General features: G+C 34.2%; 1 protein-coding gene across 1 annotated transcript in view; it reads right to left on the reverse strand.

Moving 5' to 3' along the window:
- The window catches only part of PPFIA2 (PTPRF interacting protein alpha 2), a 333,651-nt gene that overhangs the window by 71,448 nt on the left and 242,914 nt on the right, over positions 1–19,289 (reverse strand). The window contains exons 13-18 of the mRNA XM_060025306.1: positions 16,917–17,052; positions 14,991–15,211; positions 12,334–12,571; positions 8,237–8,266; positions 5,214–5,344; positions 3,337–3,491 (exon numbers count right to left, since the gene is read on the reverse strand). Coding sequence (XP_059881289.1) covers positions 3,337–3,491; positions 5,214–5,344; positions 8,237–8,266; positions 12,334–12,571; positions 14,991–15,211; positions 16,917–17,052 — 911 coding nt within the window. The remainder of the gene's footprint in view (positions 1–3,336; positions 3,492–5,213; positions 5,345–8,236; positions 8,267–12,333; positions 12,572–14,990; positions 15,212–16,916; positions 17,053–19,289) is intronic.

The following is a 19,289-nucleotide window of genomic DNA, read 5'->3' on the forward strand; positions in this document are numbered from 1 at the left end:
CCACCTGCCGATGCAGGGGACACGGGTTTGTGCTCCGGTCCGGGAAGATCCCACATGCCGCGGAGCGGCTGGGCCCGTGAGCCATGGCCGCTGAGCCTGCGCGTCCGGAGCCTGTGCTCCACAACGGGAGAGGCCACAACAGTGAGAGGCCCGTGTACCGCAAAAAAAAAAAAAAAAAAAAAAAAATGAATGGAAATATCAGAGATGCATTGCATCTGAATGCATTACTCAGGGGGGAAAAGTTGTGGTTATTCAGCTGCTAAGTCTTTAAAGGGTGTTATTGCATCCTGTATCTATTGTATGCTCTAGGAAGTAAGCAGAGGTATTTACTGGCCGTGCTGTCTCCGTGTCCCTCAATGCTCAATGAGATTGTCGAACCTGTTTTTGCATCTTTTCATATTGGTGCTTGTAATATATAAAGAAAATGAAAGAAGAAAGAAGAGAGAAAGAGAAACTAAAACCAGATCCCCAAGTCTGCTAGAAGGAATATTTCCTCTGCCAGGACACTCTCCCCAAATTCAACTGTGACTTTCAAGGAGGCATGGTTCATATATATGTTTTATCTTTTTAAATACTTATCTTTAAAGTATTTTTAGCTTTATTCAAATGCTTTTCAATGTGTTGCTTCCTTTGACTTTTGGAGTTTCCACATTTATATTGCCTCTGCTATAACACATTTGTAAAAATAGATTATATGTATATTGAATTTGATTCTACATGGTTAATGGTTATCAATGCAGTCACACTGACTGACTCATCATAACTGAAGTTCACTTTATTACCCTAGCTTTTCAGATTGTTATATAAGGAAAATAATGTCCCCTTTATAATTATTCTTCTCTGTGAATTACTAAGAATTCCTCCCTTTCTGTTTGTCATTCCTGATGGAATTGAGTGAACATTTTCATAGTTCTATTTAGAAAGTTTTCTTCTTCCACACCTCATTTCATTTAAAGGCATCTAGCACAGCTACTCTCAGGTTAACTTACGTTTCTTTGCATTTATGAGCTAAACTCTTTAAGAGTTCTAAATACTGGGACATGGTCCAAAATTTCAAATTTGGTTCTTTGACACCATCATCACTCTACCATATTACTTTCCATGCCATCATTTCCTATCTTGTATTTCTATTTTCATTGGTAGAGGAAAGAACATTGACAGTGCTCCCATGTCAGAATTTTCTAGATCAAGATATTAAAATCATGATCACTAGAGATGTTTCCCTAATTTCTTCTGATGTGTGAATCAGCAGCATTAAGTGGTAGCCCCTGGGTTTGGTAAGTTTTCATGGTCCTCCCCTCACAACCTGGATGTACATCTTTCAGGACACAAGTAAACATGAGTCCATATCCCTCAACCAAAGCACTAGTGGTACCATGTACCATTTCTTCTGGAAAAAAATATGAATTCCTGAAACCTACTTGTGTCTGTGTTTTCTTCTTATTTTCTCAAGTATTATTTTCAATAAAGACCTTTATTTTTGGTTTCTCCAGGAGCTTTGATTCACCCTCAGTGTAGCTTCTGTATAGCTCCAGAGGTATAGATTTTTGTCTTTGTCTTCCTCATCAGCATTGTAGTCCTTACTATGCTGCTGACACTGGCTTTGTTTATACTCGGTTGTTCTATGGAGTAAAACAAAATTGCTCAGAGCTCAGAAATCTTCTCAGGACTATAATGTGATCTTGAATAGCTATTGCTATTTTCTGACTTGGATGGAGTTGATAAGAACCTAATTGTAACTGATTCCCTTCTCATCTGTTCTGACATAGAGACACACAGTCACTGAAAATGGGTAAAAAGGCTAAGTTTCTAGAAGGTTCTATATTTTTCTAGACTTTACATTATATCCTGGATACCTTGATTTTGACTATGAATAGTTGTCAAATAAAATAAAACAAATTTTATAACGTCTTGGCATGTACATTTTGTATCCCCCAAGTAATCACCTTTTCTTTTCTTTCCTTATGCAATAATACTTTTCTTTTTTTATATCCTAAGGGGTTCCTATCCTGAGAAAGAGAAACCCAAAGAGGATTTAATTCTCCTGATGGTAACGCTCAATCACACAACTGGCTGTTCATGTGTTATAAACATCGGTTTCCTATGGTTTCTGATGTTTTGTGTGGGATTCATGCTGTGGAAGTGGGGAAAGATATTTTTGAATAATATCACGGTTGTAAATCTGCAAAAATGAATATTATTCTCAGAAATTCTTGCGGTGCCAGGGCAGGAAACTAAGTCTAGGGGTTGGGACATTACTTGTGAATAATAATTCCTTTATTTCAGAATCCAAAGGGAGTGCTACGAACTTTGTATCATTCTGTTCATCACTTACTATTAGAAGTAGGAGCTAAATCCTTTTCCCTGTAACTTAACTCTAGTTCTAAATTAAATAGAAGGAGAAGAGCAGGGAAAAAGAAGAGGCAATCATAAATAACCAAGATGATGAAAAGAGATTTCAGAAAAAAAGTAAATATGTAGAAAGACACCAAAGGAAAAAAAGATCAAGTGTATATATCATCATTTTAGAAAATACATCTCACATATTCTTTTTGTTTCAGACTCTCCATCTATCCATCTATCTATCTATCCATCCATCTATTAACAAGGTATCTATGTATTTATATATTTACCTAGGGTCATTTCAAATGTACTGATCTATTTTATTCAATTAGTCACCAACAATAATTAATTCTAACACAATCTCTATTGCCAGATTCTTCCCTCTGTCTCTCCACCTACATGTTGTTGAGTTTGTTAGTGGAAAGTTGTGACAGTTTAAAACAAAGAAACCTTGTCTTTTTTTTTACATTTTATGCCCTTTATAATGTATTCTGACCTAAAAAGAATTCTTTTGGATTTTTTGTAGGCTTCTTAATTTTTTCAACAGAAAAGCTTTTAAATTCACACAGCTAAGCTCTTATACACATCTATGCAGTATACTCAATGGTTTTAAGCTGGTTTTGAAACATGGTCCTAGGACAACTATCTCAGTTCTGCAAATTACTAATACGTTGTTTACTCATCAATAAATAAGGATGACAGTAATATCACTTGCCTCAGAGGGTCCTTGTGTCTATCACAGTGTTAACATTACATAAATTCTAGGTATTGTTATTAACAGAGAAATCAAAAGGACTGAAAATTTTACAATATTCTTCCTTTGAAACTTTTGTCAAGCTTGATTCAGCTGTATTGGATTAAATACAGCTGATTAAAACAGAAAGTTTGTCAGGTAGGAAAAAAATAAAAATATGAGAAATGGAACGAAAGACAGATGGATGCTAAGAAGTGAGGAAAATGAGTGGCAGTGGAAAGTCAAACATGCATACTTACGGAGCTGCCCAAGTCGAGCTTTTTCTTTTTTACCAAACAAACGACCTATTGAAGACTTGATTCCTTTCTTCTTGGGGGCTTTGTGAAGAGAGTCTTGGCTGCTGTTGGCACTGCCAAGCCCAAGGCTTTCAGCCTCGAGGGAGGCAGTTAAACTACTGTAAAACACGAAAGAGGACAAACTGCTTGCTTTGGTGTAGCATCCACAAAGTACACAAGATTAAATTCCTTGATAAAAGTACGAAAGGAGGAACAAGTACACTTTGAATGTTATTTTCTCCTTTTTTCCCATGTTTTTTCTTAAGCATATTAAAGTGTGATTTCCTCAGGCTTAGGGCCCTGAGCCTCCAGGTTTTCTCTAGAAAAATTTCTTTTTTTCTCAAATATATTTTCCTTATTTTTCATAAAATATCAAACTAATCAATGAACATAGGTTGGTTTATTAACTTATAAATTCTATAAATTAGCCCTTGACTCTTTACCTATTTCCTTCTTGCAGAGTTTGATTTTTAGATCTTAAACATAATGACCTATGACAAGAAATTTAAATATAGCTAATAAAGTTTATGCTCTATTCTAGCCCATGGTTTTACTGGATTTTCCTCTAGCTATCTTTCTCTCTCTCAGTTTTGGAGACTAATTCATTGAATTTTAAATCACCTGTGAGATTTTGAAGTAACAAATCATATACCCGAGTGATCACTGTATATTTTTTCTTACAGTTCTCAGGTATTCTTTTAGGTACATGATAAGCTGAAATTATTTCCAAGCAAGCTGATCTAGGTTCCATTCCTGGTCAATGTATTTGACACTGTATTAATACGATAGGTTCAATGATACTGTTATCCTTCTTTACAGCAGTTAATTTGACAATATTGTGATGAGTTATTTAACTTTATTCATCCAAATTAATCTGAGTTCATATTCTCTAAACTCCAAAAGCTACTGCTTTTCATATGTTACAATATATTTCACTCTTTTTTTTTTGAGAGTAAAGTAAGTATAAATTTTGAATCTGGAATAACTTTTTTCACATTAGAAATTAAAAATAAACAAAACAGGAAAAAAAAAGTCGGCTGGCACAGAAAGCTCTGTTTTCAAAACCGTTTATTGTAAAACACATACTATTTAGAAGACAGATTCTTAAAGTATTAATCGTTAAGTCACTACATTCGGTTATATCACTTAAGTGTTCAGAGATGCTGTAATTGATGACAGTGAAAGAACATACATTTAAGATGTAAATTGCATGCTTAGACTTATTTATGGCATTAATAGAGATCTGCTTCAATTTTTTAGGCAGATGGAAAGGACAGTATGAAGAGTTGCTATGACAAATGGGGTATTTCCCCATGTAAACTTTTCTTTTAATATTTCGGCAAATGTGGTTTTTTTTTCTTCTCTAAGGAGGAGCTGTTATAGCTGGCACTTGCAGCACCAATAGGGTGATTTACATACCTGTCTGTTAAGAGTAATTGGGGTACAAGCATGGACTTTTCAGACCTTAATTATCCTTATACTAGAAGCCAGATTTATAGTCTTGTATTAGAATCCTTTAGTTTTTTGTAACTATTCTAATAAGTCCTTCCTGTAGTGTGACTCTGTTTTAATAGGAAATATCCACTAAAAGTAGAAAATCTATTCTCATAAATATTGGCTAGTAATAAGACCATAAATATACAGTTAAATTTAAAACTGAAAATTTGATCTCAGAATGAAAATTTGTGTTTTTCACAAGTGACATTGTGGAGAGGGAGCAGAATTATAGCTTAAATCAAAAATTTTATATAAATTTTTAAGTAGTCTGTTTGATACTGAAAGAAGGAGGAATATTTTTGGAAAGAGAACATACAATGTGCAGTGTGCTGGGAGAGTCATACCTTCGGGCATCATTGTGGTAGGAAGAAGGGAGGGTGTGAGTCATCCTGACGGCTCTAGGGGTAGGGGGAGGAGAAGTTTCACATTTAATTGTTGCTTTATCCTCCCGACCATCTTCTTCTACCACTGCAATCTAGAAGCAAAAACGATACATCAGATGAACTTTTTCTAGATTTCAACTGAAACTGATGAAAATGGAGAATCAATAAAGCAAGGCTATTTGAGTAATTCTGCAAAATATAACTGTATCAGATAAAGTGTTTTAAATTAGGCTATTTAAATGTGTTCCCAGATGTTTAAAAAAAGAGCTGCAGTTTATAAGAAAAAAGCTTTCTTTTTAAAGTGAGAATAATAAAAGGTAAGAACAGAATTTCTGCAAATTTTTTCATTTCATTACCTCTCATGGGAAAATTGACAAAGGCATACAGAGCACCATAAGCAGATGGGATGGAAGGGATTTCTTTAAAGAATTTAATTCAGAGTCCAGAACAATTCAGGATACCATAAATTTTGTCAGAGATAGATATATAGAACTGTAAGAGTTTTCAAAAATCAACTTAATTGTACAATAAAGATATTTTTAAAAACAATGTTGCATTTTTTCATAGCACCATTGTGCATTAAAACATATATATATATATAGAGAGAGAGAGAGAGAGAGACAGAGACAGAGACAGAGAGAGAGAGAGAGAGAGAGAGAGACAGATTGTAGAAAGCATAGCTAAAAGATATATGGTTCTAGAAGTTCTGACGAAGAAATTTCTCAATATGGCTATAACGAAATGTTTAAAGCTGTGTTCTCATCTTTTGTCTATACCATGTCTTGCTAGTTTCTACATTAAGCTATTATGCATAAGTGTGTTATATATGATAAAGACGTTATGTGTTGGAGAAACGTAATGAAATTGTTTGTCTGGGCTCTTGTCATTTAAGCCTAGGTAACTTTTAACAGCTTAGGCAGTCATCTTAATAAGATCTCCTCTCTCCATTTCAACGAGCACAGTGCCACCAGAAGAACTGTTTTCAGGAACTGCTTTCAGCATGATGTCAACACTATGGAAAACCCTTTCTAAACTCACATCTCATCTAAACTCATAAAGCATATTTCTAAACTCTTCCTAATACGTACTTAAGTTTTCACAATTCCATTATCTAACCATGATTGTTTTCCACAATTGTTTCTGTGAAGCCTGATTACTTCTGTTTCAGATGTTTTCCTGAAACACACTCATAAAATGCCCTCCTCTCTCCACATGGCGGGTCAAACTAGGCCAACTTTACCAAAATATCAGCTCTTAAAAACATCATACACAAACCATTTCTCTGAATAACACTTAGAGCTCACACTATATAAACAAAGTGGAGGAGAAAAGCTTCATAATCAGAGATGGATTTGAATCTTGGTTTCTCTTATTTGTTGAATGACATGTGCTAATTACTTATCTACTCTAAGACTAAATTTCCTCATCAATAAAATAGAACTGATAATACTTAGTTTAATTTGTCCTTTTGATGTACAAATTAAATCATGCATATAACTCCTTACCCTGATATATATATATATATATATATATATAACAAATTTTAACTTGTGGTTTTCTTTCTTATGACCTACCTTTCTTACCAATCATCTCTTTACTCCCTGAATTCCCTGAGGCTATACTTCTGCATGGGACCTTCCTTTATGATCTTTTTTTTCCTTATACACACTGAAATTCTTTTACATCATCTGCTCAGATTTCTTCCTTTATTCCCAGTATAATCCTTTTAAGTGGTGGAAGAGGTCAAAGAAAAATAGTAATAACATTATGCATGGTAAATTTGACAGCTGAGAACTAACTGGTAGTGTCCAGGAGAAGATGCTAAAAGAAGATAGACAATGGAAAATAAAAAGAAATTCAATCAATCTAAGGCCATGTAAGCACAGTATTGATTCCCTTAATTTAAAAAAAGTTCCCTGGTTCCAGAATTATTTGGGCGTAGGCTGACTACCACATCTTGGAGATGCTGAAAATAGATTGATGTACTGGATAGTAGGTTGAACCTTTGAAATTTGTCCTATCTGATATCCTGTGAGTCTGAGCTCTGCCGTTCTCAGTCATCTAACAAGTTGTCATTTTGTGAATCAGAACTGTAGTGCATTTTGTTTCCTATACCCAATATTTATTCTCTGGACTTCATTCCAAGCAGTAAAGTAGTATATTAATTCTATTTTTATATTTTCTGTATTTGTGATGCTCTAGTATCTGAGACCATGCTGAGAATGCCCATCCCAGGGCTAGCTAATTCCTAGAGATAGGTAACTATGTTCCTGGAGTGTGTCTTCCATATGCAAACAAATCATCTTCATCAGTACCTCAGATCCTCTTCTCTATCTGGCTCTTACATTCCAGGAGGCACTATTCCTCTGTCTTAGTCATCCCTGGCCAGGTATCTGACAACTAGAGAGAGCCCCTAGACCCTACAGCCCACTGAAATTGTTCAAACTAGCCAATCTTAAACCTGCTTACCCTGCCTTTCCATTCCTACAAAAACCACAATAAACATTCCTTCCCATGCTTTCCTCTCACTCTTTCTGACTGCTGACCTGGTGCTTCCCATTGACCTGGCATAGTGAAGCAGGTCCCTTGCTCTTGGGAAGTAGAAGCAAGAAGCTATCACTTATTGGCAATTGTTTCTTGATTTGTTGGTCTTATATATCTGAATAATGGTAAAACCTATATTTTAAAACAAGCATCATTGTTGTTCTAGATATCGATAGTAAACTATCTAATTCTACCAAGAGAGATCTAAAAATTCTGTGGGAAATCGGGATATTTTAGTCCCCACAGTCTAATCATTACCCTAGAAAGCATAAACAATTTTATTTTGAGACATTTGCTCTTATGATCATATTTAAACAATTCAAAAACACTTAAATACTTTTAATATTTTTTATAAAATGCTTCAGTTAGAAGAAATATAATTTTAAATCTCAGAAAAAACAATGTTCAGTTAGTAATCAGATCAAAGAAATGTACAGTACCTTTCTCCGATGTTTCCTTAGATCACTTGGCTGTGATTGGCAGTAATAAAAGAGACATAAAACAGAACCGATTAATGATTACCATTTGACCATGTCACAAGTTAAATAGTATCTATAATTTAACTACCTTTTTTTTGTTTTCATTCCATTCTTTTCAAAATAAATGTCTTTTAACCATTATAAAAGCATTCCTCCAGGGACCTATTTTAGAGAGGAAACTTCCTAGATGGCATGTTGCAGGGGACAGGTCTTCATGATGGGATCATGTGTATATACGTAAAACATGAGACATGAGACATGGACCTTAGGGAATATGAAGCACATATGGAGTGAGCTAGTCAGAAGTAAATATGAGACTATATCCTCCAGAGAAAATATAGATGGGAGTGAAGAAGACTATGTGTAAATGAAGATCCAATGCACATATATGTAGTTTATAAACACTCCCTTTTGTCTCATCTACACAGGGCTTTGGACCTTCTCAGGGTGGATATGCTGTTCCTACGTGATCTCAAACTTCCTGGCGTCCTAACAAACTCTCCATCTCCAAATACCAAAAGCTCTGGCCTCAGTATATCATATTTCTGGGGCTGCTGTTTTCTTGTCAGTGCTCTTTTATAGAATTTTTAAAAAATAGTTATTTATTTATGATCCTAGATAAAACTTATTCACTTAATATTTGTTAATTTTTCTTATGTAAGTAAAACATTTTACTAAACTATTCCATTATACTTTACATTTTTGTTGCTATTGAAAAATGGGTTGATTTACCTCATTCAATATTCAAATTAGATATCGCTAACATGTTAGTTATGCCTATGGATTTGTGGTGAGGTAAAAGTAAATACAAATAGGCTTTATTATCAGGACAAATAATAATGTTTGCAAAACATATAAACATATACAATATGAATGAATACAATGTCTTTCCAATCTCTGTCCCTAAAATTTCAAATTTTGCTCTAAATATTCAAACATGAATTATATGCAACAAAATTATTTTTTCTCCAATATTTTCTACAGGTAAAAGAAAACCTTCCTGTCTTTCACTATAACAATAATGAATTTGACGACAAAGTTTTGTTAGGTGATAAAGACTTTCTGGGTTTTATTTTTTGTTTTTCTGAGTCAGATATTAAACATTTAAAATATTTTTTTTTACCCTCAGGAAATGCTCTAAATATCTGTTTTTTTTTTTTAACTAAGTGTCTCTTATTTATTTATTTATTTATTTGGTTGCACCCTGTCTCTTAGTTGCGGCAGGCAGTCTCCTTAGTTGCGGGAGGTGGGCTCCCTAGTTGTGGCATGTGAACTCTTAGCTGCGGCATGCATGTGGGATCTAGTTCCCTGAGCAGGGATCGAACCCGGGGCCCCCTGCATTGGGAGCGTGGAGTCTTAACCACTGCACCACCAGGGAAGTCCCTCTAAATATCTTTTAAGTACTCTAATTATAGTATAATAATGCTGATTTACCACTGATTTATTTATAACTAACTGCTCAAGAAAATGCATGAAAGCAGTGGCATCCTATTCATACATACATAAACATTATGTCTAAATGGCTATGAATATATTATTTTATTATTATAAAAATAAGAACACTGTCAAGGGTTATAATGCTAATATATAATGAAAATATTTAAAAGGGCAAAATACTAGGTTGCAAAAATGTAAGGAAATAATAGCAATACAGAAATAACCAAAGTTTTCTTAATTTGAATGCCGACTAAATTATGCTCTGTGGGCCAATATTCTTACCGTAGCTTTGATAATAAATAGGTCATCAATTACATATGGATAAACTAAGCCAGAGACAATATCATTTTTAGTTAATAAAATCAGATGGACGGTTCCTAGATTTCTAAAATAAGCAGATCATAATGTAGATCAGTATATTGGGTTAGTTTATCTTAGTACATTGGCTAAAAGTTTGTGCTGTATCTAGCTGGGATCAGCTTTGATTAGCTGGTCTTTGTTTGGACTTGCCATTGTCTGTGCTATCTACTTTAAAATATCTTTAATATCAAGTCCGGAAATAAGCAAAGAATAGTAAACTCAATGGCCTAAGGAGGTAAGTATTTCCTTTCAAAAATTTTTTTTTCATCATTTCTCATTTATACAGATTTACTTGCAAGTTCCATAATTGTAAAGGGTTTGGATATGGGAAATATTGCCTCACCATATAAACAGTTTTCTGTATCAATTCTCAGTCGCAAAGTTAAAGAAAAAGATATCTAAACTGACAGACATAATAGAAATTCTATGAAGATAAAATTTTAAAACTTATTTACTTATAAGGTAGTTTTCCCCTTGGGGTGAGAGTATCATATATATACATACACACATACATATGCACATATGTGTGCATTTATATAAATTAATTCTAATGAAAATAATCTTTACAGGTTTTTTTTTTTTGGCCACAATACACATTATTGCAACATAGTTATTTAAAGATACCACTTAGAAATTGAGTTAAACTTCTTGGTTCAGATATTATACACACCCATATACACAGAGAGATGCAGGCATTGTGACACTTTTTATAGAAGTTTCACAGCCTTCTGACCAGAAACACTATATACACTTAATATTCTTCTGTTGTGTTATTAATTTCTCCTCCATTTGTTACATTTGTGCTAGATTTTTGCAATATACAAACTATAATTTGACCTATTTGCATTTTACTTAATCTCTATCCCCAAACTTTATTTATTTATTTTATTTTAATTTTTTTTTTTTTGCGGTACTCCCGTTGCGGAGCACAGGCTCCAGACACACAGGCTCAGCGGCCATGGCTCACGGGCCTAGCTGCTCCACGGCATGTGGGATCTTCCCGGACCGGGGCATGAACCCGTGTTCCCTGCATCGGCAGGCGGACTCTCAACCACTGCGCCACCGGGGAAACCCCAAACTTTTATTTTTAATTGGAATTTTATTGTTTTAATAACATAGTTTTAATATTCATTATACAAAACATAGAATTTTACCTCCATAAAGAGTTCAGAATATTTAAATCTTCATTATTGTTGTCATTTCAACATGTTCCCAGGTAATCACAGGAAAAATAAAAAAGAACAGTATATGCTTTTGAGTTAGCAAATCTGAAAAAAAATCCAGCCCCTCTTTACAAGCTGTGTTGAACAAGGACAATTTACCCATACTCTCAACATTTCAGTTACTTTCGCTCGAGATAATAACATTTTCAAATGTCATCACGAGAATCAAGTGACTAAACATCATGACATTCAGTAGTCATTCCACCTAACATTATTTTTAGCAAGGAGTACTTTGATTTTTTTCCCTCTTATGTTAAGGGTACTTCCTGATTTAGGTTTCCAGCTTTTAATCCCAAAAGAAGATACATGAAATAAAGAATTAAAGAATAAAGAAGGGTGAAAATGTTGACATGAATTATAAAACTCAATTGGGTAATTGCTGCTATTGTTGATGGCTCTTCTTTTAAAATTATATTATGTATATTATAAAATTATAACATTCTATGTTGGTGTATTGAAGTGATTATAATAAATAATTTTTGAAACTTATTGTGTTAAAAATAATCCAACCAGGGCTTCCCTGGTGGCGCAGTGGTTGAGAGTCCGCCTGCCGATTCAGAGGACACGGGTTCGTGCCCCGGTCCGGGAAGATCCCACATGCCGTGAAGCGGCTAGGTCCGTGAGCCATGGCCACTGAGCCTGCGCGTCCGGAGCCTGTGCTCCTCAACGGGAGAGGCCACAACAGTGAGAGTCCCGTGTACCGCAAAAACAAAACAAAACAAAACAAAACAAAAAACCCACCCAGTCTCAATCATCAAGGTATCATCAGTAAAAACGAATTTAATAGTTTAAGTCATTCAGATTTCTGATGTGATATTTAGATTTCTGCTCTCCCATTTACTTATTATGTGACCTTGGGAAAGTTACACCTGTGTAGGCTTCGTTTCCTCACTTCATAGTGGGATTAATATTTGTATCTACCACATAGGTTTGTTGAGAAAAAAAATAAAACACACAGAAAGTCTTTAGACTAGAATAGATTTCAGCTAATGCATCAGTAATTCTAATGGAAGCAAAGGTTCTCTGGACACATCATACCAGTGTCATGACTCCCATCCGATCCATTTCCCTGGCAGGACTTCGAGGGGTGAGCTTTGGTGTTGAGTGTCCACTGGGGGGAGATGAACTGGCCAGCGAAGAAGCTGTAACCGAGGCAGTGATGGAGGTACCTGGGTGGACCCTTGCTAAATTCAGGCCTTCCAGACTCACACTAGCCACTCTATTCTCAATTTCTTCAGCACGTAACTCTGTAGATTCTTTCTCTTCCTGAATTAGTCTGAAAGATACAGTTTATTTTTGATACATTTTGTGCTGTTATAATGTTAATCGGAATTCACTAAATAAATAAATAAATACCTTTGTGAACATTTTATATCAAATCTAATATTTTCTTTTTTCCCTAGGCAATATAACTTTCAATAAATTCCAGAGATTTCCTGGCTGACAATTAGAAAATCTTTCTTTTCAAATGATACATAATTCCTCCCAACTTTCATTTTGACCCCATTTCTATACTACCACCTGTTAAAACTCTTTTAAAACCTTGAGTGCCTAGTTAATTTCTGTCACTAATCCTAATCTTACATTTGTACTCAGGAACGAATATATGAGACTTTTAGAAACCCAAATCTCAACAAAGTCATTGAGTCTTACCTCCTATCCAATGAAAAAGTATAACTGATAGAATTCTCAATAAATGGTCATTCATAATTATAATTTGGCCAAATAAAACCCTGACTCAGCCAAGTTGCCTTTACATAAGCACCAAGCAATTTAATAATGTAGATATGAGAGACAGATAGTGAAAATTTTTAAAAAAAATACTGTTGCTATAATGCTTTTGAGAAGACAAAACACTATTACTCTTTCTTTAAATAGGGAGAAGCTTCAAGAATATGCATACGTTATTTATTACAAAGACACAAAGAATAAAGAACTTTAGCTGGGTTGCTTCAAGATCCTATTTAAGTTGAATCTACACACATTTTGCATATTGATATAATAAAACTGGGTACCAGTATAGTTTGTTTGAAAAATGGAGTTAGAAACCACCTCTCCTGAGATATTTTCCTCTTAACTACAAATGGCTTATTGTGATTTCCTATGATATAACTGTTAACTTCAAGGTTATGATCACTGCAAAGTTTTCTTTTTACGTATTTACTTTGGAAAAGTTTGGCAGTTTCTTACGAAACATAACATACTTTTACCGTATAAGCCAGTAACTGTGTTCCTTCATATTTACCCAAAGGATTTCAAAGCTTATGTCCACACAAAACCCTGCACACAGATGTTTAGAACTTTATCCATAATTGTCCAAACTTGGAATCAACGAAGATATCCTTCAGTAGGTGAATGGATAAACTGGTACATATATACAGTGGAACAATATTCATTGCTAAAATGCAATGAGCTATCAAGCCATGAAAAGACATGGAGGAACAATAAATGCATGTGACTAAATGAAATAAACCAATCTGAAGAGGCTACATATTGTATGATTCCAAATATATGACACTCTGGAAAAGGCAACTATGGAGACAGTAAAAAGATCAGTGTTTTCTGGGGGTTGGGTCGGGGAGAGGGATGAATAGGCAGAGCACAGCGAATTTTGGGGACAGTGAAAATACTATGTCTGTATGATATCATAATGATGGATACACATTATTATACATTTTCCAAACAACTAAGAGTGAACCACAATGTAAACTATGCATTTGAATAATATGATGTGTCAATGTAAGTTCATCAGTTGTAACAAATGTACCACTCTGGTTAAGGATGTTGATAATGGGGGAGGCTATGCATGTGTGGGGCTGGGGGTATATGGGAAACCATTGTACTTTTCCCTTGATTTTGCTGTGGATTTAAACTTCTCTAAAAAATAAATCAATACAAATACTGAGGCAAATTTACTCTTAATTTTAATTTTTCACTTACACAAAGAATATGAATTCTGTTACTTTGAAGTTTATTTTCATGGTGCATGTTTTTTTAACATCTTTATTGGAGTATAATTGCTTTACAATGTTGTGTTAGTTTCTGCTGTATAACAAAGTGAATTCATGGTGCATTTTAACTTCACCCAAAGATCAGAATCCGAAAGGAAGGTTTAATCAAGTAACACAGTACATTATTAATGTTCAAACACATTCCAATGGAAAAACTGTCTCCTCTTCAAAAAAGAAAAAGAAATTTTGTACTTTCAAATGATTGGTGGTAAATGATTCCAGAAAAACCTTCTGGTGAGAGGCAATATGGTTCTGCTATACAAAAAATTGTAGTTTTAAACTCTAGGTATTCTATTAATTGTAAGGGAGAGTAAAACTTTGAGGAACTAGTTGAGTAAGAGATAGATTGAAGTTTAATCAAACAAAAAATCCAATGCTACCCAGATTTTCAGTTTATTTGGAAAACTCATCAAAGATTTCACCTTTACCTAATTCTTTTATATTGCTCTAATATCATCATTAATCTGTATATTTTTCATATATGTTTCTTACAAAAGCTGTCCTAATTTTATTCCGGGAATTTGTGAAAATGCATATTCTTATTCAGTAGGTGTGAAACGAGGTCTGAGATACTGCAGTTCTAATAAGCTTTATTGGTGATGCCAATGTTTCTGATCTGTTGATCACATTTTTAGGATCAAGGTCTTCTAATCACTTGAGACCATCAAAAATCATTGAACTCACCTGATTTCTTTGTTGATAGCATCCAATTGTTCCTGAAGCATCATGGCTAGGGTCTGGGCATCAGAATGACCACTTGGAGAGAGAAGATCCATTGAGCTAAAAATCGTTTCTCTATCATCATCATCAATGTCAGACATTTCTGTGTCACTTTCAAAAGGGTGGCTGCTTAGCACTCCAATTTGTTGAGTTCTATTCCATTCATGATCCCCAAGAGATTTCACCTAGATGGTAAAGGAACAATTACAGTATTTATCATGCTGCTCATTATTCTGAAAATAAAAACTGAAAACATACATGCTTTTATAGCTTACTTGACAAAGGTAGAACTGACTATTAATATTTTAATTTATCATTTCAATAAAATAGTTCCTTGGTACTTAAATAATGGTAGGTACTAATTTTCAGCATAAATATCAATATTTTAATAGGAATAAAAATGATAAACTTCTGCATGATTTTTAGTTCAACCCCAATTCAAGGCAGCAATTACTTTAAAGCATCTATGTTTGCAACATTTTAACTTGTTTTCAAATATAACAATCTCTATTCACTTGTACTTCAGCATTTTCATCTCTTATACTAATTAGGCTGAGGGTACGAATATTACCACTCAATAAATTACACAAGAATTCTCTCTCCAACATTCTAAGAAAGTATTAATAAAAATATTGTGCAGAGGTTTAATTTCGTCTCCAGTGCTCTGGTCACTTAAATGCCTCACTGATTTTTTTAAACCCAAGGCATACTACAATAATTTACATGACTATGTTTTTAAAATGAATATAATAAATCCTCCATGTGAACAAAAGTCTTGAGTAACCAACAGACCAGTGCTTTTCAAGCTGTGGTCTGAAGGTAGGAGATGGTTGAAAGTAAGAGAGCAGTCCTAGATTTTCTGCTTTAAAAAAAATTGTTTTTCATTTTTGTGATGATGTAAAATGACTTTTGGGGGGACCACAAGATACTGCCCTGAGTAGTTACTTCAGATTTGAGGACCTGAGTAAGTACTTGTGTTACAAATTGTTTTGGTACCAAGTAGCACTAATTTATTTACCACATAAAACTGAGAAAAGAACTGAGATGGATTTATTTATTCTTCATTTGTTCATTTATTTATTTATCCATTCATTAGATATTGAATGCCTACTACAAGGGACTAACTTATACATGACATGTAGTTGCCAGCTAAAATATCAAAGGATGTCAAGAGCCTTGTATAAATAAGGACAAGTAGGTTATATAGTATTTTGGACACATAAAAGAGGTTGAGGAAAACAAACTATACTTAGGGCACACAGGAACTATATATTACTTCTCTATAAAATGCAACTATATACTTACTCAACATATACAGCCTACAGATTTTAAGTTATTGACTGAATGAAAGACTGGCACTGCAGCTTATAATGAACAGTTTTCTATAAACACTTTCAACAGTCTGTGTACATTTTCTTCAAAGTGTTATTAAAACAGTAATTATTATTAAAATATGTAATTTTAATTAACAATATGAGTGCCATTGCTTAAATGCCCAAGCAAACTAAAAGCCCATTTGTTTGGCAATATGGCATAATAGATAAAAGTATGGAATTTGAAATCACACGAATACAGGCTCAAGTTTTGACTCTATCACTTTAATGGCTGCGTAAGTCTGAACACTTAAAATTTCTCAGCTTCAATATTTTCACATCTTAAATTAGTACAAAATAGTACTCAATTTACAATGTTATGTGGATAAATACTTGGGACATACTTGGTTCAACTTTTGGTACGTAGTAGGGGTTAAACGTTAGTTATAGTTTTAAAAATATGTTATATATCACACCTGAAATTAATAACAATGAATTCTCTCAGTATTAAAATACTATCCAAAGTGGAAGAGTGCATTTACTTAAACCATCAAAGACTTGAAATAAAAAGTTTAACCTTTGGCTCATCTCTCCTCACACCCATGCGGCCTCTCCTTGGTCTTCTTATTACTTTAGTTGTTCTGTAATCAGACTGGCTGTCCACTAGGGATCCAACAGAATACCGCAGCTCAGCTGAGGTGTCTAGATGAGTTCTGGAAACAAGGAAAACATAAAATATGCTCAATCTCAAAACTTGAACTTTACCAGCAAATCAGTATCCACTGCTTAATTGGCAGTAAAGCACAAATCCTCAAAGGAAGAAAAAAAAAAACTTCAAGGAAGAAAATAAGTGTTGAAGTGTTGTAACTCTCAGAGGTCTCTTCGGAGGCTTATGTCAGAAACCTCAGTTTCATTCTGAAGGTCAAGTTCATTTTCTCTTTTTAGAATATTAAAAAACCTTTCTGTTTATTAATCATTATTTTCAAAAGCAGTAGTCCAATGGAACATGTTAAGATTGACAACCAAAATCCATTGGCTTACATTCCGACAACTCTTAGTTTGAGCTATTTAGTGGATATCCCAGTACATGCTATTTATCACTGTATTTGTTTTAAATATTCCTCATTAAGCTAAGAGAAAAATGTGTAAACTTTTGGGTCACAAAATTATCTATTTTCCAATGTTTTATTTTTCAATTTAGAAAATCAACAAAATACTTAAAATCAGATTGGCCCAAGGTTAATAATCTTATCTTTTTAATAAAATAGGATATTTCACCAGAAGAGTTTTTCAGCTTTTGATAAGACATTGTTCCAAAAAGATTAAGAAAAATCTTTTAATAAGCACATTTAATTCTGAAATCTGCTTAGAGACGAAACAGTTGGAAAATTCTAACTGGAAAATATTGTCAGACTGGTTTTCAAAAAACATGATAATAAAGTACACTGTAATCAAAGTGCACTAAAGGTTTCTCCAAATATATTATTTATATAGAGATTTACAGCAAATTCAGTTTACTGCTACGATGATGATGATAATTACAAATGCAACATGCTGTCCTATAAAATGATCCATCATCATTAGGAAATATGCTTAAAGCCATGTTTTCTCTTGAACCTGGGGCTCCTGCTGATCTACTATGCTTTCACTCTTAGCTCTCTTTGTGAACAAAGACAAACATCCCCAAATATTCGGCAAGATTATAAAAGGTTAGGTGAGGTCTGGGTTTTTGAAAAAGTACAAGACACTGACCTAACTGATGCATGTCTTTGTTTTGCCAAATTGGACATTAAAGCAAATGAACTAAAGAATCATCCCCCAAATAGATGACAGCTATTGTTTTTATAGAAGTGAACTTGAGACTTAATCAAGCAAAATGGCTTTATTATGAATTAGTCATATATTAAAAACTAACCAACCAGGCCATAGTCATTAAATGGCACAACTCTCAGTCTTTATTTATAGCAGAGGGGATAAGTTTCATGAAGGAAAAGTTCAGATTTTAGTCACTATCGTATGCTCAAGGAGGTATTCCTAGAATACAATAAGAACTTAATAAATATCTGGTAAGACAATGAATGGATGCAACTGATTATAATACAGTCCTAACTGTCTAGGTCAGAACATCCTAGCGACCTTTAGTCTGTGGCTGCTTAGGGTAATGACTCTGTGGGTATCAGAGTAGAATTTCTAAAATTTTAACACCTCATACTAGGAGTACTGTTTTCTTGTTTTGTTTTTTTTTTCTTGTTGTTTTATCTCTCAACTCCAAGTCATTTATAAAAACATGAAACAAAACACAGATCTGGTCCCATCAAAGCCCTGCTCAAAACTCTTCAGTGTCTTACAAGGTCCTCTATCTGGGCCCCTCCTACTTTCCAGCTTCACTGCTAGTTACTCTCTGCCTTCTCTCTTCGTCTAGCTGTGCTGTCTGTCATTTTCCTCAAACTTATACTTTCTTTTGCTTCGAGCCTTTGAACATGCTATTCTTTCTGCCTGAAATCGTCTCTTCAAACATTTATGTGGTTACTATTCTTAAGGTCTCAGCTTAAAAGTCCCATCCTCATATACTATTCCAGCTCCTGGCATTCCCTCTATTATAACAGTCCTCAAATTCATATTCCTGCATTTTCCATCTGGAACATGTATTCTTCACTACCATCACCACTGTATCTCCAATGTCACAGGCTCACAAGTAGAAAGTACTTAATTGATCTTGAGAGAACAAAGACCTGAACCAACAACAATTGTAGAAGAGCCATTGCTTATACTTCATCTAAAGCAGTTACCCCTCACCTCTCTCTTTTTATTCAACTCTGTGATCTGTCAGAGGCAGTATATCCATATATCTCAGTTTTAAAATTATTCTTGGTGTACAATATTTTGAGAGGCACTTGCAGATATAAGTTACAATACAGTCACTGGTTCCTTTAAACAAGGAACAGGTAGT

Source organism: Delphinus delphis, chromosome 11, assembly GCF_949987515.2.
Source record: "Delphinus delphis chromosome 11, mDelDel1.2, whole genome shotgun sequence".
NCBI classification, from domain to species: Eukaryota; Metazoa; Chordata; class Mammalia; order Artiodactyla; family Delphinidae; genus Delphinus; species Delphinus delphis.